Source organism: Vicugna pacos, chromosome 12, assembly GCF_048564905.1.
Source record: "Vicugna pacos chromosome 12, VicPac4, whole genome shotgun sequence".
In the NCBI taxonomy this organism is placed as follows: domain Eukaryota; kingdom Metazoa; phylum Chordata; class Mammalia; order Artiodactyla; family Camelidae; genus Vicugna; species Vicugna pacos.
The window spans coordinates 7158394-7183700 of NC_132998.1; the positions used below are offsets into that span (position 1 = coordinate 7158394).

The 25307-nt window shown below is 50.1% G+C and overlaps 5 protein-coding genes across 8 annotated transcripts in view; 2 read left to right on the plus strand and 3 right to left on the minus strand.

Moving 5' to 3' along the window:
* LOC140700056 (SAP domain-containing ribonucleoprotein) overlaps nt 1-1775 on the minus strand; it is a 46579-nt gene extending 44804 nt beyond the window's left edge. For both annotated transcript variants that reach the window (XR_012078271.1, XM_072972595.1), the window contains exon 1: nt 1623-1775. Coding sequence is in view for 1 of the 2 variants with exons in the window: in XM_072972595.1 (XP_072828696.1) it covers nt 1623-1658 (36 nt within the window). In the remaining variant the exon portion in view is untranslated. The remainder of the gene's footprint in view (nt 1-1622) is intronic.
* Nucleotides 1776-1921: 146 nt separating this feature from the next.
* On the plus strand, nt 1922-4528 carry LOC140700057 (ORM1-like protein 2). Its single transcript, XM_072972596.1, has 4 exons — nt 1922-2071; nt 2936-3110; nt 3280-3431; nt 4030-4528. Exons 2-4 carry the CDS (start codon nt 2937-2939, stop codon nt 4163-4165), a joined length of 462 nt encoding a protein of 153 aa, XP_072828697.1. The 5' UTR covers nt 1922-2071; nt 2936; the 3' UTR covers nt 4166-4528.
* A 234-nt stretch (nt 4529-4762) lies between these two features.
* Nucleotides 4763-11901, minus strand: LOC140700053 (dnaJ homolog subfamily C member 14). Its single transcript, XM_072972590.1, has 8 exons — nt 11765-11901; nt 10913-11072; nt 9004-10469; nt 6948-7054; nt 6645-6764; nt 6113-6273; nt 5928-6030; nt 4763-5716 (listed from the first exon to the last, which is right to left on the minus strand). The coding sequence occupies exons 3-8, from the start codon at nt 10411-10413 to the stop codon at nt 5506-5508; spliced, it is 2112 nt and encodes a 703-aa protein (XP_072828691.1). The 5' UTR covers nt 10414-10469; nt 10913-11072; nt 11765-11901; the 3' UTR covers nt 4763-5505.
* Nucleotides 11114-16749, plus strand: LOC140700055 (transmembrane protein 198-like). Of its 3 annotated transcripts, none has more exons than XM_072972592.1 (5): nt 11114-12488; nt 13480-13739; nt 14336-14917; nt 15365-15525; nt 15647-16749. In XM_072972592.1, the coding sequence occupies exons 2-5, from the start codon at nt 13565-13567 to the stop codon at nt 15782-15784; spliced, it is 1056 nt and encodes a 351-aa protein (XP_072828693.1). In that variant the 5' UTR covers nt 11114-12488; nt 13480-13564; the 3' UTR covers nt 15785-16749. The 3 variants fall into 3 exon arrangements, with proteins under 3 accessions (XP_072828693.1, XP_072828694.1, XP_072828695.1); XM_072972593.1 differs by having other exon boundaries at nt 15368-15525; XM_072972594.1 differs by lacking the exon at nt 13480-13739.
* A 186-nt stretch (nt 16750-16935) lies between these two features.
* LOC102538054 (matrix metalloproteinase-19) lies at nt 16936-22463 on the minus strand. Its single transcript, XM_015251431.3, has 9 exons — nt 22252-22463; nt 21889-21974; nt 20874-21004; nt 20411-20626; nt 19696-19941; nt 19138-19263; nt 18366-18530; nt 18076-18203; nt 16936-17897 (listed from the first exon to the last, which is right to left on the minus strand). The coding sequence occupies exons 1-9, from the start codon at nt 22339-22341 to the stop codon at nt 17442-17444; spliced, it is 1644 nt and encodes a 547-aa protein (XP_015106917.1). The 5' UTR covers nt 22342-22463; the 3' UTR covers nt 16936-17441.
* Between the last annotated feature and the right edge of the window lie 2844 nt (nt 22464-25307).

Sequence of the window (25307 nt, forward strand, 5' to 3'; positions counted from 1 at the left end):
TCTCATGTTCTCTTAGACTATAACACCTGAAATCAGGTCAGAGGACATTTCCCAATCAAAACGAAATTTAATATAGACCTGACAAATACACATTTTTATGGAAGGTGGAACTCCATAAACCAACAAAATCCATAAAGACAAGTCACTAGGCTAGTACTTACTCTAGGGGTTTCAAAAACGGAACTACTAGGAAGAAAAATTAGAAATTCACATTTCCTTTTTATCTCATTCATTCAAAAGTTCCTTTTCTGTGTATATTTTATAACATACATAACAAGACAGTACATAATTTATATAAGTAAGTATACACATAATGGAGGTGTTTGCTCAACTTTTTTTACTTGCCATCCTACTTGGAGAGCACTGATACAATCTACACCTTTCAGGACCACCAAGTTAACAGTAACTCCAGGATAACACAAAAATCCACTAGGCCAGTTTAGAATACAAGAGTAAGAAATCTATCAGCTTTCACAGAAAGGCTAATTGGTGTCAACTAGTAAGTGACTAAAAGGACCTCTCCCTAGCCTTAATCTCCTTATGCTCTTTTTTTTTTTTAAAGGCTCATCAAGCTTTAAAGGGTAAGTTTTCAGCTTGGGCTACACCACCTTGGTTTGTCAAAGGCTCCCAGGGCGTGACCAAAACATGTGATGGGAAAACTACTTGTGAAACCACGAATGGACATCTAATAGAGATATTTTATTAATTCACCCTAAAAGAAACTACTCTTTTCTTCCAGGAAAACAATAATCTAAATTTAAAAAAGCTACCAAGATTTCCAAGACACAACTCCAAACCGCTTTTGTGGTTGAGTGTCACCCAGTGGTGACACCAAGAGATGCAGGGTCCATCCGCGATATGAAATGGGACAGAGATAACCCTAATCTTGGAAATGTTTTTCCAAACTATCACAGCTCTGAGCAAGTTGCTCCCTGGTGGTGGGGGCAAGGCTGGCGGGCAAAGAACCGCGTGAGAGAACTCGAAAAACTTTTCAATCTAGGGTATCTGTGCCTTTACTAATTCTTAAGGTCTCTAAAGCCCAGGCCTCTACACAGAGGCCTATCTTCGGAGGCCTCTCCTCGGGTTTCAAAATTCGCCCCGGGGGCATCACCCCACCTAAAAACGGGGAGTGGAAGCATTTTCTGTATCAAGTTTGAGACCTGGATGGGCAGAAAAACACGAAGGTGCCATAATCTGCTAACGGGAAGCTCAGTTTTGGACAAGAGACAAAAAAAGCATCAACCCAAGGGAGAAAAGGGGGTCCCGGGTCCCGCACGGGCCAAGAGGAGGAGACAACTGACGTAATGCAGTCTGACGAGAAACGAAAAGGGAGTGGAACAGGTTGAAGGCACTTACACAACCCGGCGGGGAAGTGACGGACAACAAAGGTGGAGGAAGGGGCCAAAATAATAAGTAAAGATACAGTAAAACTGGGAGAAGAAATAGAAAATTAGGGAAGGCGTAATGGGGAGGAAGGGAGGCACAAAAGAAAAGAACTACGGTAGTAGCCGGAAAACGAAGTGGAAGAGCCCTCAAGGAGAACACGCAGGAAAAGGCGCAAGCCACTCGGCAGAATTCAGTCTCCGGAGAAGTCCGCTCCGGCCCTTCCCCCATCACGGTACCTTCAGCTTATGGAGCTCCACCGTCTCGGCCGCCATCTTGTTACCCCTCCACTCGGCCAGGCCCCCACCCGCTGCCTCCGTCTCCGGGAGCTCCCGCCTCGGCGCCGACAGCCACAGCCCGCCAATCGCTGCCGCCCTTACTCCCGCCTCCTACCATCAACTCTTCTCATTAGTCGATAGCTGGCGTCGCCCTCTCTCCAGTTAGATGCTTTCCCCACCTCTCTCGAAAGGTGGGACTAGGAGAAGGGCGGGTTCGGGACCTTCCGATCGACGGAAATGGTGACCAATTGTGCGTCCGATTGGAGACAGGTAGCCAATGGGTGGTGGCAGCCCTGACTCTGCTCCACCAGTAGGCTGCGCGCAGATGGGCCGGGGCGGCTGCTTCCTGGAGACCGCAGGTGTAGAAGCAGCGCCGCGCCCCGAGTCGGACGGGCTTCCGAAGTTGGCAGGTAGGGGTACCAGGAAACTGAAAAGGGGTGCCAAAGAAAAAAGGTGGGAGGCGAAAGTGGGGCGTGGGTGGAGCAGCGGCGAGCTAAAGACCGAGAGAGGAGAGCTGAAGAGAGCCCTGAGGGGAGCCGATGAAGGAGAGAGGGGAGCTGGGAGGAGCAAGGGGCGGGCTCAATACCAGTGTTTAGGGAATTTTAGGTAGAGGGCGGGCAAGAGCTGCTTCCTAACTGGGCATCAACTTCTGGGCTAACACGATTTTAAAGGGCCAAGTTCAGACTATCAGAGCCGCCCCTGGAGTCGGGAGTAGGACTTCATCTCTCGAGACGCGTAGCTCAGGTCCTTTCCTAGTTAAATCCAAAAGCCCTAGGTGCATTCTTGCAGCGCCTCACGCTTGAGAGAAAGACACTGCCTGTTTACATGCCAAGGAGATGACAGGACGGGCGAACCCCAGAGGAAAAGGTGGGGATTAGATGAGAAAAGGTAGTTCTACCCCATATCCCTCCTTAGTGGTTCCTTGTTTCCCATGTTCCTCTTCTGAAATTCTGGGTGTACGTTAACGTCTTCAAGGTTCTTTATTAACTTCTTCAGGAAAGTAAAGTGAGGCATTTGTTTCCATTGCTCCTTTAAGCAAGTACTAGGCTTAAGCCTTCAAGTTACAGTTAAGTGTAAGAATCAGAAGAAAGATTGCCTTCTAGTTTTCTCCCTCAAGTCTGCAGTTTTTCTTTTGTGCATTTTGGGGAAGTTCTTTCCTTCCCAATAGAGTTCAGGGGATTTTGGCTATTCAGGAGACAACTTGGAGGAACAGACTCAAAGAGGGGTTGAGAGGAAATTAAGTTGGATTCCTGCCTGATCCCCCACTGTGGTAGGATGAATGTGGGGGTGGCACACAGCGAAGTAAACCCCAACACTCGAGTGCTGAATAGCCGGGGCATCTGGCTGGCCTACATCATCTTGGTAGGACTGCTGCATGTGGTTCTACTCAGCATCCCCTTCTTCAGCATTCCTGTTGTCTGGACCTTGACCAACGTCATCCATAACTTGGTGAGCACTAACCCATGCCCTTACCCACCCCAGGCCTTAACCAACCAAAAACAAAATAAAACCACCAATTATTTGGGGATTTCGCTCTTCCTTCTGGGATCTAAGCATACTTCTTGGGCTGAAGGACTTCTTTCTGCCCTCCTCACACTGCCCCCTCCCCTCCTCCCAGGCTATGTATGTCTTTCTACATACGGTAAAAGGAACACCCTTTGAGACCCCTGACCAAGGAAAGGCTCGGCTACTGACACATTGGGAACAGATGGACTACGGGCTCCAATTTACCTCTTCCCGCAAATTCCTCAGCATCTCTCCTATTGTACTGTGAGTCCAGGGGGAGATATGGGAGATGCTTCAAGAGCCAGGTACAAAGGCCCACAGGGAAGCTTTAAAAAAGCAGACTACTACTCACTTAGACCCTGTGAAGACAGTATAGTATCCTAGGGTCTAAATCTAGGGAGAACAGTAAAAAATAGAAGACAGTAATCAAGCATTACTTGCTGCCTCCTTGGTGGTAGGGGAATGGAGAAGGGACTGAGAAAAGATAAAACATATAATAAAACAAATTGTTGTACACTTCCAAAAGAAGTGAATAAATAAAAGCAGAACTGACGTAAAACTGTGAAAACTGACTGAGAAATGGAAGCAAAAAGGAATCTAACAGTCATACAGGCTGAAATTGCTTCAGCTGTCATTTGCTGTGTCATTAACAATAAAAAAAAAACACTAATTTATAAATCTCCAGTTAAAGGTGCTATCTGATGATCTGCCCAACACCAAAGTAAATAGTTAATATAGCTGGAATATTTTCAGATATCCTAGGATTACAGTAAAACCGGTCATTTAAAATAGAAGAGGACGTCACTGGAAAGGCCTGATACGGAAGGCCAACTTGATTCAACCTATTTCTTCTCTTCCCCAGCTACCTCCTGGCCAGCTTCTACACCAAGTATGATGCTGCTCACTTCCTCATCAACACAGCCTCATTGCTCAGCGTACTGCTGCCTAAGTTGCCGCAATTCCATGGGGTTCGGCTCTTTGGCATCAACAAATACTGAGGGATGGAGCCAGGGACAACACTGGAACAAGGGCTATAACATCCCTCTCCTTCCATCATACTGTCTTCTTTATCTTGAAAGCCTGAGAACTAGACAGCCTTTCCCAAACTCGCACTGGAACTGCAAACATTCCCAAAATTTCACTGGAAAATGGGTGCCCTTGGCTCAGCCCTGCTAGGAGCAGGTTTCTTTGAATCATGAAAGACAGGTGAGGTAAGGGCCAAATCACTCTTCTCCACAGCAGGAAGCCATGTTTGGGCAGCTTTTTGGTTGATTATAAGTTTTTCCATATTATCCATTCCCACTGCCTTCCAGCTCTGTTTTGTTGTGTATTTTCCTTATAATAAAGATACACTTTTTTCAGATATGGCTACAATCTGATCAGCAGGAGGGGTAAGGAGATGTCTTCATAAGGCTGGGGAAGAAAGATGCAACAGTGACTTACTTAGAGAAGTATAAAATTCTCTAAGGTATTTTTTTTAATCCCCTGTCCCTTGGTCCAGTAGGAGGTGCCCTTCACTCTCAGCTAACAGTAGGGAAAAGATTCTCAAATGAAAAAAAGGGCTCCAGCTATATGGGCAAAGAAGAGAGGGCAGATACAGGTTGCCAGTTACATATTTATAGAAAGATAATCCCCTGGCTTTAAATAGATATGTACATACAAATATGAACAAACTTAAAAAAATACAAACCCTTGGATCATATGGGGGCTGCCGGGAACCTCTTTATCCTTCCCCATCACCCAAGGGCAGAGGGCATGAATCTGCTTTTTAAAAGTTACTAGTTTTGGCCATCCCTGCAACAAGCATGAAGTTGGATGCTTACCCACAAGGTGAGAGTTGCCACTCTGAACTCTGTATGTCCTATAATGAGGCTTACATGCTTTCTTGTTCTTTTTTACTAGTATATTGGGGCAAGGGAGGGGGGCTCCCTCCTCAAATGGGTCAAGAAAAAAGATAAGACTTGTAGTTTAAAAAGGGGAGAAAGTGTCATCTGCCATAGAAGCAAAGGACAAAACAAAGGCATACAGACCTCAGGGAAATACCCAGTTCCCACACTACTGTGGGAGATATTGTCCAGTCCAGATCCAGGCCCTTAGGTTCTTTGCTCTAGCCACCCTCAATTTCTTTGGTATTGTCAGAAGACAAGATTCAGTTCCTGGGTGCTGATGGAGGAGGGAGAGTGGTTCCAGGGCTTCCTACAAATATTGAGTGAACGATTTGAGCTTAAAATCTTCCCTTTTTAAAATATTTAAAAATAAACAAATCAAACTCCATCAGGTGCTATACACAGCCCTTTTGACTCCCTGACATTGATTTGAGGAAAGAGAAGGGGGGGGGTCAACGTTGGAAGGGCCTCCTCACTTTCTTCCGCCGCTTGGGTTTGGCTTCTCCCTTGGGTACTGTGCTATTGGGCTTGGAGGCTGCAGTGGCCCCAGGACCAGGCTGAGGAGCTGCAAAGAAGTTCCCATTGGACATCTGGCCTGGGGGTACTTGAAAAATCCGGCTCAAGAAATCCTGAAGGTCAGCAGGAGGGGCATCTGGGGTAGCTCTGAGAGGAAAACAGAAGGCATGATGAGGCAAGAGATACTGCAGTCAAATGGTTACCCATGTTACCTATTTATACGTACATTAAAGATAATTCTGAGTCAGTCCCCGAACTTCTTAAAGGTGACACGACTACATGTCCTAAACAGCATGTCATTTGAAACCATATTCAGAATGAGAAGAATGGATAGATTATTGAGAGAAATACCACCTACCTCTGCCGCCCACTGGTGCCTGGCATCCGCGAACCAAATGAGATGTGATAGGGGACTCTGTGGGTATCTGGGGAGATTCCCACACGCTGGCATCCAGCCCACTCTGCAAGCATGAGAGATAATTAGCCAAAATATCACAGTTTTGAGGATGTATGAGCCCAGACTTCTAGAGGGCAGAAGTATACCTGTGATGTCATACACCTTTCCATCCATCAGCGCAAAGTAGGTGATCTTGAGGCCCAACATGCTTGACTCTGCCCAGAAGTCTCCTTCCTCAGCAGGATGCAGCCTATTACACTCAGCACAGTATCTGGCATTCTTAGGTTCCCGGTCCATTTCAAACCTCCTAAAACCAAACATAAGGACAGTTCCTTAATAATTCGTGAAGCCTTCTTAGGGCACTGCTGTAGTCTCATCCTTACTGACAAATATGGCTGCAACAGCTAAAATGATCTCCATATGTAACAATGATCAGTTGTTACATATGCCCACATACACCCTGCCCTCAACCTTCTACCTTACAGCTAGAAATGTTATCTTTTCTTCTTGCTAATTCCAATTCTCAATCTCTTGACAATATGGCAAAAGTAAAAACCTCAGGGTCCTTTTACTCTTTTTACCATCTGTATCACATAACTACCAATAATACTCACAAGGAAGGTTTTTGGCTACCCAGTTCCTAAGCTGTGGCTGTCCCATTCCTGTCCTATTTCATACCTATGCTTTCCCTGGCATCGGCTGCACATCATAGTATTCATTGCCTCTTTGAGGTCATCCTGCAGCTTGGACAGAAACTCATTCACTGACCGGCTCAGCTCATTCTCTGCCATTCGTTTCCTAAGAGAAGAAAGGCTTTGTAAGTCAGGGTATCGAGTGAGGGACAAAGGCCCCTGGCCAGCTAGAAACACAAGCCACCTCAGTTCTCTCTGCCTCGGAGAGCCTCCATCCACAAGTCTAGGGATCTCTGTTATTGAAGATTGTTCATTTACCCAACCTGACAATTTCCTAGCCCCAACTTACATCTCATATTCCTTCCGTCTTTCAGGGTTGCTGACAATGTCCCAAGCTGCCCGCAAAACCTTGAAGGCCTCCTCAGCCCGGGGGTGATGATTTTTGTCAGGATGAACCTACCGACACAAAGATTTCATTACAAATCCATTGCAACCCTCTCCCCGTCTTGAGTCAAAATAACCTCATATCAAAGGGCTCTCTTTCACCACCCTTTTGGAGAGTCAGTACAGCTTAATGGTTAATTGCTTCAGCTCTGCAGACAGATCTGGGTTTGAGGCCCAGCTCTGTCGCTTATGGGCTATATGACCTAGAATATTTTCTCTCTCATGGATTGTTGGGAGTATTAAATGAGAATACACGTGAAGCATATGTCACAGAATCAAGTGCTGTGGTGATCCCAGTGTGCCTGGGACTGTCCCAGTTTTAGCACTGGAAGTTCATGCCTCGGGAAACCTTTCAACCCCAGGCAAACAGGGATGGTTGGTCACCCTACCTGGCACACACATACTAAACCTTCACATTTTAACTTTATTGTCAGTCATAGAGTTCCACCAATACTACATCCTCAGACTCATTGTTTTCTAACTAGGGAATTCTCTGATCTACTCAAAACCTCCTACAGTAGTTTGCCTTTCTGTCCCAGAAATGCGGTAACATACCATGATCCTCACAGGCTTTTTATCCACTTTTCAGCCTTTTCTCCAAGACAAGTAAATCCTCACTTCCTACAGCTTCCTGATTGTTCCCATTCTCATTCACCAACTAGAGAGAAAGCTGGTCTCTTGATTGATGCCAAATAAACAGAATGCTGTTAAATCTCTCAAATTCCCAAGCTCATAGAATGTGGGTCATGGTACTTTAGGGCCTAACAAGGGCAGTGAGAGGTATGAAAGAAGCCCACAGTAACTCTGGCCCAGAAAAGGGGGAGAACTTTGAGGTGTGGGGCAGGTCTACTGAGGATCAGGGAACAACTATCTCTACTCCAAGAAAGTAAGTTGAAAATGAGAATTTTTGAACGGTATTTCCCAAGAGAAGACATCTGCTACAAGACACGAATTTGAGAAAAAGAGTTCTACCGTTAGTAACAATCTGAGTGTAAGCATTGTTCCCCACTCAGAATATCCCTGGCTATCCACTAAGGGGCATACATTTCTTATTTAACTAATTTAGTCCTCTGGTAAGTTACTTTATTGTGCCTTGAATGGTTAATGGAAACTTTGATTGCCCATTCCTCTTTGGTGTCATGCAACTCTTGAAGTAATTTGCACACTGTAATATTTTACCAGTCAAGTTCCATACGCTCAAATAGGCCTCCAATGCAATTTACACACATTACTTATATTCGTAATACAGTTTTACTTGTATGGAAATATCAGTAACAATCACATCTAAAAACAGCAACCTAATATCTACTTCTAAAAACAATTTGATCTCATGCTTATATTAAACCATTTCTGTCAAGCATATGGTAAGTCACAATTGAAGCAACCATATTTTCATATATGACATATATATGCACATGCCTCTATATGATTTATGTCCCATTCTTCTTCCCTTTCCCACTTAGGGAAAAGTTGGGTTGCTAGTTTTGAAAAAGCTTGTTTTCTTTCACCTGGCCCTGGAATAATTACTCACATGTATTCCCTGAACCTTCCCCAACTAGTCCACATTTCCCTTACTGGGCCACATAGATTTCCCTGTATTTTAAAAACCCTCATTTGTTCAGGGGAGAGAAACTGACAGGCTTCCTGACTAGGCCTCCACCCTGCTCAGAAGGATTTCACCTGGTTATTCCAGGGTGAGTGAGTCCAACACTCTAATACCCCAGGCTCAATTATTTATATATTCATTTAAAAGAAAGAATCTCATGACAAAAAGCTTTAAATGAAGGTAAAGTCAGATCCCATAGTACAGGGGAAAAAGTCTAATTCTTTCCTAAGGATTAAACATACTAATCTTCAGATTGACTTTCTACTCTGCCTTCCATTTATTCTGCTCTCCCTAAAACCGTAATAGAAAATAAAATTTGGGAACAAAGAACAGGTAACAGGGAACAGGTACTCACCATCACTGCCAGCTGCCTATAGGCCTTCTTCAGTTCAACATCTGATGCTGTGGCTTCAACTCCCAACACATGGAAAGGGTTTAGCTCATCCTCAGAAACCCCAGCCATGGTCAAGAGTCGAGCCACTTCCTCTTCAGGCTGGCAGTAGCGCCCACTAGCTACCGGTGCACTCCCCTGCCTCTTAGTCCTCTGCTTGACCCAAGGCAACTCCAGCCAACCCCACTGAACCATTCTTACCAGCTGCTGCCATGGCCTGCTATCTCTCAGCAGAATCAGGCACCGTTGCCAGGTGGGAGAAGCCAGCCAAGAGAAGAGCCAGGTGGCTTTACCCCTCCAGCCTAAACGGTCACCCAGTCCTACCAGAAACCGCCAACCCAACTGTAGACAGCCCAACAAAAGGGCCAGGGCCAGAAGCATCAAAGCACCCAGTAGCCTAAGAAAACGGGTGAACAGCCCTGCCCCATAGCAAGACCCTTGGCTCAGAAGCTGGAATATCACCTGGGCCCAGCCCCCAAGTCGCCCTGCCCAAACTCCCACCCAGGCTCGAAAAAGGTCCAGATCACTGCCTTTCAGCTGCCTGCATGCATAGATGAGATGGCCACAAGTTTCCACGTACTCCCCCACTAATACCAGCAGTTCGATCAGCCACCAGAAGCCTGCCTGTCCAAGCTGACACAGTTCCTCTGCTCCCCACAATCCCAGGCCTCTGCGTTTATCTGCCTGACTTCGTTTCCGACCCAGCCGATGCCGACCAGGAGATCTGGGATCCCTGCGTCCACCCTCCCGAGTATCCTCCTTGGCTGGAACTCGGTGCCGCTGTCTCCGGGGTGGAGGTTTCTTTCCACTGGGCACACGTGAAAAATCACTGGGGAATTTAAGAGGTTCCTCATCATCGTATTCCTCTTCCAACTCTTCATCTTCCCCCAAAGCTGGAGAGGTACAGTGGTGGCAAAAGTTGCTAGAAGAGCTATCTCCTCCCTCAGAGTAAGGCCCTTCAGGGATTCCAGGGGTTCCCTGGCAGTTACAAGCAGATGGAATGGAAAGAAAAGACGGGTTCCCATCCTCCTGGTGCCCAGTCTCATTCTCTCTTGAGAGTTCCTGGTCCACTCCTGACTCTTCTGAAGATGCTTCACACTGATGTGGGTCCTCCCCATCCCTTGGGGGTCCTGGACCCCTCGGGAGGCCATGGCTTGGATCCGACCAGTGGGCTGGATTTGGGGGCTGTGTGTACTTAGGACTAGAGTGCTCTGTGAGGCAGCGGGTACCATTAGGAGCAGGCCCCTCTGAGTCCCTGAGTCCTGAGAATGAAAGTATTTCAGGGTCCACAGAGGGTCCTAAAGTCCTGAGGGAGGCACCACCACTGTGGTGGGCTCCACACAACCCTCCTTCTCCGGGGTGCTTCTGGGCCATGACCCCGGGGCTTCCTGAGGACTTTAGGTCACAGCCATTATGGTAAGTTCTGATGCCTGTAACAAAGGTATCAAGGTGGGAATGAGCAAGGATAGGACAAAGAGAGAGGTTAAATAATCAAATTGGGGATATATTGAGTAAATCAATCTCCCTTGTTTTCCCAAGTTCTTTTGGGACATTCATTAACCCTAGCAATAAAGCCACTACATTAACGACAACCCTGATCCCTCCCCCATTCCTCCAAATCCCCTTATTTTCTCCCTGCCCTCAAAAGCTATAATCCTGAATCCAGGAAAAAGGGAGGTACCGCAAAGGGTGTGGTCCCGGGGTCACTCTTGGGAAAAAGGAAAAGAAGACCGGAAAGGGGGTCGCAGGCTGCCAGAAAAGGGTGGGGACCGTACGGCCCTTAAGGAAAATCTGAGGGCGGAGCTAGGGGTTGCCCCTAAGAGAAAAAACCAGGGAACCTTCGAACTAGGTAGAAGGTGCGAAGGTAACGTACCAAAGAGCGGCAGTAACTCCTCCCCCTCGAGCAGCTGGGCCTAGGGCCAGGGGGAGCTACGAGAGCAGCTCCCCCGGCTCCGCCTCCTCCTCACACTCTGCTTCCGCCTTCAGTCCCCGCCGCGGCCGCCGACCTGCGCCCACTTCCACTTCCGGGGTCACTAGAGAAGAGACGGGAAGGACAAGTAAAAGCGGTTGGCGGAGGCGCGAGCCAGCGCCGCAAGTGGTGTGTCAAATCAGAGGAGGTGGTCCTTGGGAAAGCACTGGCCCCGCCCCTTAAAGGGCCCTCTGCTGCCGCCCTCCGCGTGCTGGAGTGGGGTCTCCGAAGGCTGCACCACTGGAAGCGAAGCAGATGGACGCTACTGCAGTGCCTGCAGACTGGGGGCAGATTCTTAGGGCTCCTCTGGCTATATTCTTGGGCTTTACCGAGACCGGGAGATAGAGGAAAGCCACCAAGCCAGTCTGTTTCCCTTGCAGAGAAAACAAGGGAGCTTAGAGAAGCCACCGGACTGATCCCTTCCTTGCTGGCTGTAACGAGGACAGAGGCCCTTTTGTATCATGCGGAGGTGGAGCGGAGGGGAGGACGCCCCGGGCCTCCCCACGGCCTGGCCCTCCTTCTCTGCCCCTTCTTTCCCATCAACCCTCAGCCTCCCAGCCCCTGACCCAGCTGGCCAACTGCCCTGTATAACTGTAGCTCTCACGGCCTGGACCCCTCCTCTAGGTGCAGCTCTCAGGCCGCGTCACGAAGCGGGGCCGGAGGACTGAAAGCGTAGCCCCGCTGGGCTCAGGACCCGAGCCAAGCACCAAAAATCCCTGCACTCATCTCATGCTGCTTTGCATCTCGTTTGCATACCAAGCTGTTCGGCCGACGTCGACACGCGCCCCCGCCCCCACGCAGACCCGGCTTGGGTTTCCTCTTTGTCGGTCCCCTCTTCTGCATACGCCTCTCTCGTTAGTCCCCCTTTCAAACCCCGTCTTGCTCCGCAAGTTTCTCCACCCATGAACCCCCTTGCCGACGCCCCCAGACTAGTACGAGCCCCTTCCCAGGTCCCCGATCCCCGATCCCGACCACCAAGTTCTCCTAAAGACAATACTCCAATTCTCTGGGAAGTGGAAGAAACCAAGCCGGAGCTGGGGGGACGGTAGGATATGTAGGGTCTTTGAGAGCTTCGAGTTGTTGAGTCAGCGCCTAAATAGTCAGAGACCTTTTCCCAAACCTCTTATGGTTCCCCCAAGACCCTTCCCTGTTATGGTTGGGGATCTGTGGTCTCAGCCTAGAGCAGTAGGCAAACTGGGTCCCCCCAAACACAGGGAAAAAAGTTGGAGGGGCCCGCTCCGTGATGTCACCCCCCCCACACACACACACCCAGTCCCCTTCCTCCACCCACCAAGCTGGTTGCATTTAGCTTACAGGGCTTGGGCTACGACTTGCAAGAGTTTAGGGGGCAACGAACAGAGTGGCCCTGGGGGTGCCCTCTCCCGACAGCCGCCCCGACGCCTAGGACTCCGGGCAGGAATGCAGCTGGGGGTCTAGGGAAGCACATCTACCCCCTCCTCTCCTCAGCCCTGGCAGGGTGGTGAGTAGCTAACACCCCCTCCCCAACCTCTCCTTGTTTAGGGTCCCTAGACTTCCAAGCTGATTGAGGAGAAGAACCCCAGGGATTCCCCAAGCCAACTCTCCTGCCTATTAAGACCTTGATGTCCGAAAGATCACTGAAGGGAAGTCCCTGCACCCACCCTACCCCACTCTCATAGTGCCCCAATGCCAGCCCCTCCTTGGTGTTCTCCTTTCAGGAACTGAGTTCAAATCCCATGGCAGCCCTGCCACCCCAGGGGAAAGGGAGAGGTAGGAACAGTCCCATCAGTATCCTAAGGGGAGGAGCCAAAGGCTACCAGGATGAGATGTCTGTGGGCAAGGTGCCTGCTTAGTCCATAAGGGACCGTGGGAGTTGGACTGTGACTGGACGCTCTTTCCCCAACAACTCCATCTTTTGAAGCCGAGGCTTCAAACCCCTGACAAAGTGTGGGTTACTGTCTCTGCTTAATTCCTTGTCCCAAACTCTTCTGGTGTCTGATTTTTTTCCCTTCTTCTCTGAGGTTGGAGCAGCTGTCAGGGGACCCCCACCATGACTCATTCTCTCCTCTTTCTCCTCCTTCTCCCTCTCTATTAACTCCACCCTTCCCAGTCCAATGGGATAGCTTTGAGTCCCGGCTGCAGATGGGGCAAGCTTTCTTTTCGGCTGGAACAGGCTGCAGGGCCTTTAGCCCCCAGTCTCACCCCTGGGCCTCCCCCTCCACAAACCTAGGACTTCCTACTCCTCCAGCCCCACCCTGAAAAGCCAGGGGGCAAAGATTCATTTCTTGTATAAAATTTTAATTTCTACTTTAATGTCCTTGTTTCAGAGGGTGGTAAATAGACAGCTGACTCCCCTCAACCCAGCCCAGTAGATTTCTTCAGTGATCTCTTAATTTCTCCCTCCTGAAATTGGCCTTTCTTCAAAAGAAGTAGAGATACAGAGTCCTCAAGATTCATGGGCACCTGAGTTCCTGCCCCTTACCCCCTTGCAGGTTTCCCAACCCCCTCAAGACATTCATGGATGGATGAGAGGAGCTGACACTGACCTCCCCCTCTGTGACCACCTTCTCTTCGGCCATGGAGGAAGCCTTGCTGCCCCTGGCCATGACCTCTGACTCCAGGCCCTTTAATCAACAACTCCCAGAGCCTCCAGACCCAAGATGTGTCTTGGAACCCCAGGACAATCCTGAATTGGCACCTGCCCTGGTGTGTGCTCTTTGCTGCTGCTTTGGAATCATCTACTGCTGCTTCGGTGAGGGCAGGGCCAGGGTTCTGGGGGGCAGCTACCCAAAACTGTCACCCTCAAGGATGATGCCAACTTTCTCCTTTGCTCCTGGGCCACCTCTACTCCTCTCAGGGGACGCCTACCTTCAGTGTGGCCAATGCCGCTCTTGCCAGCTCTTCCATCCCCCATGCCCACTCACCTTCCAGCTCTGACTCCTGGCAACTATCACATGCTCTCCCCTTGCCTCCTACCTCAAAACTCCATTCCCAAATTATCCTCCTTGCTTAAGGCGTCTCCACCCTTCCCCAATAACCTAAATCAGCCTGTGCTGATTTCTTCCTGTCTACCATCCCTGGAAGGAAGAACTAAACCTTTTTTCTATACTTAGTCCCCTCAGTGCATCCATCTTACTTCCTGATTTGCCCTCCCATCCCCTCACAGTTTCTGAAAAGTCCCTGCCCTCCCAAAGATGATCCTTTCTGCCCTTTGCCTTGATGTCCTTGAGTATGCTGTTCCTGTCTTCAGCATCTCTGGTTAGCCATTCCTCTCCCTTCTAATTCATCAGAGCCATCCCTGTAGAACCCCGCTTTCCGCATCTCAGTGCCTCCTGCCTCCCTTCCCAGGCTATCGCTGCTTCAAGGCAGTGATGTTTCTCTCCGGCCTGCTGTCAGGAGCTCTGGTGATCTTCCTGCTGTGCCACAAGGAGCGAGTACTGGAGACACAGCTGAGCCTGGAGGTGAGCGCGGGCATTGCGCTAGGCATCGGACTCCTCTGCGGCCTGGTCACCATGCTGGTTCGCAGTGTTGGGCTCTTCTTGACTGGTCTCCTGCTAGGCCTAACCCTGGGTGCCGGGGTCCTGCTGGGCACCGAGCCCATCTACCAGCCACCTTCAGCCTGGGTGCCGGCCGGGGGGCTGGTGGGGCTGGCACTGCTGGGAGCCCTGTTCACGCTTCGGTGGCCACGTCCATTCACAGTTCTGGGCACAGCCCTGCTCGGTGCTGCGGTGCTGGTGGCCTGTGCTGACTACTTCCTAGAGGGGCTGGCACTGGGCAGTCGGCTGGGCCAACGCTTGCAGGCACTTCCAGCCTTGCCTCCTCTCTGCTGGTATAGCTGGGTCTTGCTGGGGACCTGGCCAGCCCTGGGGACCCTTGGGGCCCTGGCCCAGTGGAAGCTCATGGATGAGGAACATGGAGGCCACGCCAATGGTGAGTTAGTGCCGTGGTACCGAAAGCAGCCAACCTGTGCCTTCTCTTGTTTCTGGTTCCCAGACTTGAGGAGGGGAAGGGGGAAAATACATGTGAGGGCAGAGGGCAGAGGCATCTAAGATGAATGGGGCAGGGCTTTGAAAGAAAGTTACAGTTGGAGGAGCCAAATGTCTGGGTAAGAATGACAAGAGAAATTGTTGTGGGAGGAAGTACAAAGAAGAATTATTGGGGACCATTATGGAAGGAAAGGAAGATCTCAGGGATATCCAGAAGGAAATAGTAGGATGACTCCAAAGAAAAGCTTCTTTTAGAATAACTGGGGGGAAGGTGAGGTTTGAGAGACACGAAACAGGGAGATTGAATGGGTTTCCCTAGAGTGTGAGTGTATTTGGGGGTGGGTTTCAGGATCTAAAGAGGCCTCCCTGAATTTATATTGCCCCTCTCAAGCAGTGGTCTTGAGCCACCAGCAAAGGCATCTCCAGCTCCTACGGATCCGTCAGCAAGAGGCCAAGTGGCACCGGACCTCCCCTGGGGTTGGGCTCTGTGAGGGCAGCTTCCGGCGCCAGCTCCCCTCCAGCACCCGGAGTCCTGCTGACAGTCTGGCTCCAGTGAGTGGAGGTGTAGGGGTGCTCTGGGGCATGGGGCAGAGGGCACATGGGATGGCCAGGGTGGGAGGGGGGCTCTGACCCAGGCCCTTTCTTCTGCCCTCTCTGCCCTGTGCCCCTCCAGAGTTACCTCCAGAGCCTTCGAGAACGCCAGCTGGGACCAGGCATTCAGGCCACAGCCCCCCACACCGTCCTGGACCTGGATTCTGACTGTGGCTCAACTGTACCCCTCACCACACCTTCTGGTTCTGTCCGAACCTGAGCCTAAACCTCCAGTGATGCCCTCACCCCTAGCAAGGGCCTAGGAACAGTAGGTGGTCAGGGCCTGAGCCCAGAGGACACACAAACCTCCCGACCTCTTGGACTTGGGGATAGAATCTGTGCTCCAACCCAGACCAGCCCTGTAGGGATATGTTTCAGAGACAGACAGGGAGGAATCTTGTGGTGAGGGGAGCGGGATGGAAGTATGAGTACCTACCTCTGTCCAATAATAGAGGTGCCCTGGTCACTAAAGCAACTGACTCCTTAATTGTCTCCAGACCAAGGAGGCCCGTTACCCAAATAGCCTTCTATATACCCACCTCAGTGCCTCACAGCAATAAAACAAGGGGCTTTGTTTCTGTAGGATCTATAGAAAATCAGGAAGCCTCCTAAAGTACTTCATAGCTTTATAATGGGGAGAAGGGCACAGAGGCGCTCCGGGATTCCTTCAACCCCAGACCCTTCATTAGGGGGTAGTTGGGTTCCTGGTTACCCTGTCCCTCTGGACCCCCATAGGCTCAAGCCCCCTTCTCCTACCTCAGTTGGGGGTACTGTCCTCCATGGTGCTTCCCTTGCCCTCCTTCTTAACGTGGGGAAGAGCAGAGAGCAGTGCCTGGCTCAGTACCCACCTTCCCCAAAAGCTGGCTTCTTGCTCCAAGGAGAGAGCATTGGCCCAAGTGCCAGAGTCTTGCCCTTTTGCCCAGAGGAGCCTGGTCTGCGGGGCTGCATGGGAGACAAGTGCCTTCTCTGCCTCTCATTATAGGTGATGCTAATCTCCTTAACCAGAACATTGTCCCAGCCACTAACCCATTCTAACTCTCTCCCCTCCTCTGATCCTCCTGCCCAAGGTCTGTTCCCTGGTTCCCCAGACAGCATGAAGGAAGATATGTCCCTCTCTTGGGCAGCAAGGTTATGATGGGAGGAAGAATGTGGGAGCATGTGAATAAAATGGCATTGAACACTGAACCAGGGAGTCTGGCCTTTACTGTTGCTGTTCTTTTCTTTCTTTGCACCCCAAAACAAAGAGTTAGCCATACTGACAAGTCCTCTGTCCCTTAAAGATCTTATAAGGGTACCTTATCAGACAGGACTACCTCTGGCTGCACACACACAGCCAGAGGAAGAGCTGCTCAGTCCTCTCTTATGAAGATGAAGTTAACCTTTATTAGGCACAGATGTGCCAGGCACTTCACATAGAGTATTTCATTTAATACAACAACCCTGTGGGGTTGGTATTAACCTTATTTTGCAGATGGGGAATCCCAGGCTCAATGAGGTTAATTAACTTGCCCAAAGTCATAAGCAAATAAATGTGATTCTCAAGGATTCCAAAACCCTTGCTGATTTTACTGGCCATGTTGTTTTCTTGCACTCTGTCTAGGAAGAACAGAACCAGGCATTCCCAGCTGTTGCCTCTTGTCACCTAAAGGCCTGATGGATTCCTTTCCTCTACCAATGTCCTCCAGAGAGTAGATAACACAGTTGGAAGTGCTATCTAGGATGGGGAAGAAATGGATGGAGTTGGGGGCTGTCCCAGAGTTAGGGGGTCACTGCCCAGGAGGGAAAGAGTACAGGGGAGTGGTGACTGAAGCAGGGACATTTAGAGGCCTGAGGTCTTTGGTTCATGCCCAAGCTGCAGCAGACATTTGACTCCGGTGTTAGGCCTCTGGGAGGGTGACGTTACCAGGGAATGAACGAATGGTAGAGAACATGGCTGAGGGTGAAATGTCCAAGATTGTATCGCTGGGTGAGTGGTTGGTGTTCATGGTGGTATCTATGGCCAAGGAAGTGGTATCCGAAGTTGTTCCTGTGGACGAGTGATCAGTGCTTGTGGCTGAGGAGGGGGTATCCCCACCTGATGAGGTAGCGTCTGGGGTCTCGGGATGACAGTGCATCCAGTTGTGGGCTATGTCTCTGGGATAACCTTTCTCTACTCGAAGCTGCCGATTGAGGCGCCAGTACTGTTTGCCCTTGAAGAAGTAGACACGGCCATCCCGCCAACTCATAGCAGCTGACGGCTGGTCTGGCACTCCTGTAAACAACAGCTTGGTTGGTTTAGGGTAGCGGCTGAAGTCAGTTGGGGCCAGCTCGTCCCATTGCCAGTATTCGGAGCCCTAGGTGTAGGGTGGGCAGGGAGAAGAGAAGGATGAGGAGAGACTTTAGGGACAACCACAGGTCTCCCCTCAGCCCACTGCAGCTGCAGAACTCCCTTCAAGAGCAAGTCTTTGCTTCTCTGTGTGAGGGAAGCCCACCCTCCTAAGAAAGGATTTGCCCTTGCTTTGAATTTTATACCTTAAAAAGGAACACCTTTTGGTTGACAGGCCAATAGAGAGCTGCGTCCAGGTTGGGTTCCACTCTGTTCAGTTTCTTGGGGAAGCCAGGAGACATCTTGAAATTAACATAGCGCCACACCTTGTCTCCTGAGAGCGTGTAAGGAAAGATCAAGTCACCCCTGTCCTCAGGTGATAGCTTTCGGTTCCTCCATTCCACCCTTTCAGAAACTTCTCATCTCTCCGTCCCTTTTATGGCTTCTCTGACGGGAGGCCCTCCTCAGTTGACACACTGTAAACCAGCCCCCTTACCCTTAAAGAAGTAAATCCATTGTGTTCGAGGAGAGTACACAGCAGCATCCAGATTTCCTGGGAGCCCCTCCCACAGGGCAGACACTTGGAACAAGGGACCCAGCCCTGAATCTGTCACGGTCCACACGTAGTTTCCCTTGAAGGCATAGGTCTTCCCGCGGGGACCTGAGAGCACAGGTGCATCAACAAGTCAAAAAGACGGGGGTCAAATAAAGACTCATGGGTATCTCAGGCAGGCTGATCGTTCACCCTCTTCCCACAGGCTGATGCCTCAAAAATTCATACAACTCTAAGGAGAAGATTAAGGTCAGAGAAGGCGGACCCAGTGTTCAGCCTCTCCTTTGTTCACAGCAATTCAGCTCTGGTCCACTCAACAAAACAAAAGCCCTGCAGATAGCTGCTCCCCCTTGGGGCTCTCAGCTACTCCAAGTGACTCCCAAGCTGTAGGTCCATGCAGGTATAATTCCCTCTCTAGTAGACATTCCAGTTAAGACTGTTTTCTCCATCTTGCTGTATTTTCCAGATGTGTTTTAGTTTTAGTTGCCCTCATAAGGTGGCAGCCAAGGTAAATGCCTGCCTGGCCCACTTCCATTTGGCTCTGAGCCCTCCTTTCCCATGTCACATGCCTCCTTCCATGGCTACCAACCCCTGCTTGGTGTCTAACCTCCTCTGCTCATGCTAAGGTCCCATGTCATTCCCATCTGTCCAGGTCTCAAGGTCAGCGGGCTGCCCCTACTGCCTGCCTATACAGCCTGGAGGGGAAGGGTCTTACCCAGCATCATGGCATCCAGTTCACCACTGCAGGGGTCTGGCATGGGACTGGGTTCTGTGGGCACTTGAGGGACAGCAGGGAGCTCTGTCTCTTCTTCCTCATTCTCTGTCTCTGGGGTCTTCTTGCCTGCAGAGTAACATAATGCTGCTCAGGGTAAGAACTCGGAGCTCTGGCTTCCTTACACTTCTACTGTCAGTTCAGTTCAGAGGCCTCATAGAGAGAGGAAGAGGAAATCCTGGACAGCTTCCCTTGGTGGGAGGCAAGATCGTATTGATATCAGCAGGAAACACGTCTTAGTTCTGAGAGGCACTAGAAAGGGAAAAGGATGTTTGCTAGAATGCTCATTCTTTATCCTCAAAAAGGAGTGTGAAGGGAGAGAGGCCTGGAAGGAAGATTAGACCTGGGAGCATCAGAAAAACAGCTCCTGAAAGTGAAGGAGCCTGAATAACCGAGCAACTGGAAGAGAAAGAAGCCAAGCCATTTCCTTCCCTGGAGATTAGACCTATCTCTTTAAGCCTGAAGAGATGCTGGTCTTGATTGTTAGGGGAAAGGACTGACCATAGAGAGCCTGGATCCCTGCCACGTCATCCGGGTGCAGCTTGAAGTGGGGTCGGTAGCCAGCGTAGACAGGGGCCATGAGGGCCTGGGTGTATCGAGAATGCCCAAGCCCCAGGGCATGGCCCAGTTCGTGGGCTGCAATGATGCGCAGGTTCACCCCCCGGTAGGTCCCCTCAGTCCAGAGCTCATCTTCATCAAAGTGCACACTGCCCAGCTCTGGGATGTCAGCATGGGCCAGGACCCTCCCTGGACAAAAGCAAAGGTAGACAGGAAGGTAGTCAGAGTCTCCTAGGCTGGAACATCCCCTGCCCATTATAAACTCCAATTACTCCATTCCCTTAAAATTTCCCCATGTACATTCAGTCTCTGGGATGCCTCTCTCGCCTTTCTGATTCCCCTGTCATCACCCAGTTCTCTCAGGTATGCCCATCACGCTGGCCCATTACCTCCCAGCCACTCTGTTCTCTCTGGCCCAGTCCTCTCTGAGGTCTGCCTTGAGCAGAGGAACTTAAACCAAAGAAGGCATAAGCTTTGTAGAAGAGGCTTAGACAGGCCTCAGGGAGGTGACATGATGCTCCCCAAGGGAATGTCAAAAGCTGGTTACAGAGTGTAGGGTGCAGCTGAGCATAGAGGGTAGCCTGAACATTAAGGTTCCAGAGTCACTGACTCAAGGAGACAGAGGTCTGTGAGGTGGGAGCTAAGAGCTGGTGCCTACCAGGTCCGTCAAAGGTATTGGAGCAGTACGGGCTTTGGCGGCCGTGAAAGGAGAGGCGAATGTCTGCCCAGCCAGCCTTCACCTCCCGGAAGGTTAAGGGAGCCACATTGCTCCAGTACTGGAAGGCTCGAAGCAGGGCTGCCCGGGCTGTGTAGGATGGGAGCATGGAGGGCAGGTTCAAGATGCGGAAGGTCAGGTGCTTCTTTCTCCAGCGGCCTGGTTATTGGACAAGAAAATAGATTAGAAACACAGATACTTCTACCAACCCTGGAAAGCTTCCCGGAGTCTGGGCACTCACTTATCAAAGCTGTGTGACAACCCCTCCAGGCAAATGATGATCAGTTAATCACCATGTGATCAAACATTCAACACTGAGCTGGTCCAGGCTGTCCCAATGCCACCTGTGATCCAAAGCTGTGCCCCATCCCCAATTCATCCTTCCTTCCCCAGGCTCAGTCCTCACCCAGCAGCAGGTATTTAAGGGTCTTCTGGTTGAAGGGGTCCTCCAGGCCACAGCGTGGCTGCCTCATACGGGCCCTTGTGGCATCATCCAGCTGACCTGAGACTGGCAGCTCAGATACTTCCTGAAAAGCTCTTAAAAAGAGAGAGAGGGATGGGTCCAGCAGGGCAGGAGAATCTGGAATGACTGGGAACTGGGGACAGCTCTTTGGCCCCCTGTTGCTCAAGGTGGTGGCTAAGAATGGTGACACATAAACTCTGTAGCTAATGGGATCACTTTAGGATCCAGTGCTCATAAGTGGGACTTCCTCTTCTGTTCTGCAGAAAAGGGAGTACTCCAAATTCACCACCCATGCTCAGTCTCTTATTTGGGTAAAGTTCTCCTCCAGTGTAGCCTTCTTCCCTTACTGCAATTTCTAACCTCCTGCTCTGGTGAAGTGTCCTGCCCACTGCTCTGGAGACTCTCCTACCACAACTCCCACCTGAGGGCCTGTCCACCCTCAGCCTTCTCCCCACCCCGGATGCTCTGGGGCAATTTCATCCATCAGGCCCTGCAGGTACTGTGGTTTTTCAAGGGACTGTGAATATACCTGAGAGTAGATAGAAAACTGACCCATCAGATCCAAAATACGAAAAGAGGACTTCAAAATAGAAATAAATAAATGCTGAAATAAATGTCCACAAAAGGCAACATCTGTCAACAACTCAATCCCAACTCAACTCAGTTTTGCATACAAATTACCCTTTATGTGGGATGTGACCAAATATTAGTATTTTGGATACAATGTGAGATGGAGCCTCCAAAAGAGTAATTAGGGCCTAAGAAGATCCAGTGACTGTGCCCTTCATCTTTGAATCGCCATCTCACCCCAGAGCCCACCACCCATTCCCTAGATCCCCAACATGGACCTGGGTCAGGCAGATGTGGGCCTGGGGAGTGGAAGGGATGAGGAGAGAGAAAGAAGACCTTGACACTTTGCGACCTTGATCCTGAAGCCATGTGCCTTACGACCTCTCACCTCAGCGCCTCCATTATATCTTCTGGCCTGAAGTCATCAGGTCCTTCTAGAGGCTTCTGTAGGTACCCATATTGCAATAAGTAATCCTATGATGAGGGTAGAGATCAGCAGAATAAAAAGGATGTTATTAAAGCTTCTAAGTGACATAACAGCCCATAGGATAGGAGGGGACAGACTTGAAAGGACTAAAGGAGAGGCATCTTAGGGAAGGAACAAGGGGAAGGAGTGGGAGATGGGTCAGGGTGGATCATGGAGGAAGGGAAAGGCAGACAGTTGTAGGTCAGAAGGGAAGCTTGGATGGGACTGTGGAGCAGTGCCTCCATCCCTCCCCCAGCCTGGGTCCATATTTCCCAGGGGACTCACCACTGCTTCCTCCTGCTCTCCAGGCTCCAGGGCCCGGCCTGAGACTGTCATGGGGAATAGAAAGCCCAGCCATAGCCCCTGCCAGTTCATGGTCCCACCAGGCAAGAGTTCCAGAGGCTGTCTGTGCCCTCTGCCCTGAGCCTTCTGAGAGCCTGGGGAAGCAGGACTAGGTGAGGGGCTCTTATCTCCAGTTCTTTTCACTCTCCAGTCTCTGGTCCACTTTATGAAACTCCAGGGGAGGGAAATTGGGGGGAGTGGCAGTAGGTGGTGACTCAGCCCAGAGATGTGTTGCAATTCACCATTAACCCCTGTCCTGCCAGAGAGCAGAAGTCAAGATAAGCCTCCAACCCACTCCCCCAGGGTCCTCTGGTGGAGATAGGAAGATATTTCATATTGTCCTGTGGGTGGGTATCCTGGCAGGATTGGAAGCAGAATATCTGCAGAGACTCAGGATAGGGGCTATGGCCATCCCCTAAAGCTGGACATTCTTGTGCCCCAGGGATCCCGGGGCAGCAACCCCCTCATCTACAACCTTCAGGTCTCCCTGTTAGCTCTAGGATAGGGAAAAAAAAAAAAAAACTAAGAGGTAGGAAGCAGGTTGCTTAGATGCTTGGGTTTCAGGTGAAGGAATGAAGGATGAGATCTCTGTTTTTTCGCATCCAAGACCGAGTTGGGAATTGAAACGCTCTGGAAGCCTACTTGTGTCTGCTTTAATAAAAAGTCATCATATCAAGCATTTAATGAGTCTGGAATGCATGGGTGAGACTAGGGGTTAACAGAGACACAAAGAAGTAAATGGCTGGAGCCTACCTGCAGGGAGCTTACAGATATAGGGTGAGTCCAACCCAAATACGTGAATACAGGCTGCCAGGCAGGAGGTGCCCCATCCTAGGGGTCATGGGGCTATGGGGGGGTTCACCGAGAAGGCAGGCTTTTAGCTGGACTGTGAAGGCTGGCTATGAGTTAGATGGAGTAAAAGAGTCTTAAGGCACAGGGACAGGGCAGGTCTTGAGTAAAAGTACAGAGCTGAGAAATGCCAGCTGTGCTCAGTGACTAGGTTCTGAGGGTCTGCTTCATGCACCAGAGTCCCCAGTGCCCACCCCAGGCTAGCCCAAGGCTTCGGGTGGTGCTTAATAAATCTTTGTTAAATGATTGACCAGAGTGGGAGAGTGGCTGGGAGCCAGAGTTTAGAGAGGGTCTTGAATACTATTTAAGAAAGAAGAGAAAAATTTACATTAAAAAAAAACCCTACTTTGTGTTAGGTGCTTTATATATCATCCCATTTAACTCTCACTATCCTCCTAAGAGGGAGGAATTACTCTGGCCATTTTTTATGAGAGGAAATGGAGACCCAGATAGGGAAACGGTGACTGAGGACATGGAGCTCCTAACTGATTCAAATCCTTCTGCCAACTCCTTTACCCATTCCCCTTCGGTGTGCTACAGCGACTCTTAGAGCTTTGTTCTCTGAGTGGTTGGGAGCCACGGAAGTTTCCACCATCATTTGTGCATCACACAACATTTACATGCTGTTTGAACTCAGGGAAGTAGGGATAGGAGTAGGGGAAAGGGTTACTGAACTCATGTTCTCAGTAGGACCCCAGTTCTGAGCCCTTCCCCACCTCCCCAGGCTTAAAGTCTGACAGGCCACCAGGGAACCCTTCTCACCCCAGGATCGAGGTGGGGGATACCTCTGACAAATATAGCTGCCCTCAATGATGCTGGTCCTCTTGACCCACTCAGCGGTCAACTGGATAACAATCAAATGACTAAGTCCCAAACGGCCAGTGACAGGCAAGGAAGGACAGAGCCTCTGACTGATGAGTGACAGAAGCCATGACTAAGGCCATGACCAAGGCTGATTCCCCAGGAAAAGAGGGAGCTTGGAAACCATCTCCATTCAGCCTCTTTCCACCCCTCACCCTTCAATCCCTCTTCTTTTGAGAACAGAACATGGGCCAATTGGAAATTATATATATATTTTTTCCGATTGAAGTCTTCACTACCTTTTTTTGAACAAAAGTTATCCATTGCTCATTGTAGTAAATTTGGAAAATACCAAAATAAGCAAGGAAGAAAATGAAAACCACCAGTAAATTCTACCCAGAAGAGAACCACTAGTAACATTTTCATGCATTTACTTGAAACTATCTGTGGCTCTAAGTTCAGCTCCAGCTCTGCCAGCCCAGCTCAGTCCCTGGAGACTGAGTGGGATAAAAGAGAAAATGATAGGAAATAGTGAGGACAGTGGGGAAGGGCCGGGAGCTGATGGGGGTGTGGGGAGAGGAGGACACAGGGGAAAGCGGTGGAGTAAGATGAATGTGATAGCACATTACTCCCTCCCCTTAGACACCTCATAAAACAAACAAACAAAAGAAGTGGAGAGGAAGCCTAGGTTTGTTAGTGTGTTAGTGAAAGAGATGGTGTTTATTATAAGAGGTGAACGATGGGCACTCACTGTCACTCTGGCCTCAGAAGACCCAGGAGATGGAACCACATTCTAGATGCAAAGGAGAGAGCAGAGTGAAACAGTAAATGCTGCCAAAAAGTTTATCTCATTTAAATCTGGACAACAACCTGTGGGCTGCTACTATCACCTTTCACAGAAGAGGAAACTGAGTCTCGAATAGGTTACTTCAGGTCACGCAGCTAGGAAGCAGCAGGGCCTCAGACCCAAGCTATGATCTCCTCGGCCTCCCAAGAGTTTCTGCAGGCACCCAAACAAAACTCCCTAGAGCCAGGAGCTGCAGGCTGGGCATGTGCACAAAGATGGCATGACTAACTGTTCCCCAAACGGCGTCATGACCAGCCCTTCCGCCGGCCCCCTCTCCCTGAACGGGCTGAGCCAGCTCTTTTCCCCACTGAATTCGTCACCTCTCACTGGGGGAGATGTGGGAATGTGTGCAAAGGGTTGGACCTGTGGTCTGCCTGCCCCGAAAAGGGAACTTGAGTCTGACAGCAAGAACTTCTGGGTTCTTTGGCTGGCTTGCTCCTGCCCTGCAAACTGGTTTCCTTTTCTGCTCATAGTTTGTGGCAGAAGAGTTTGTACAGAAATA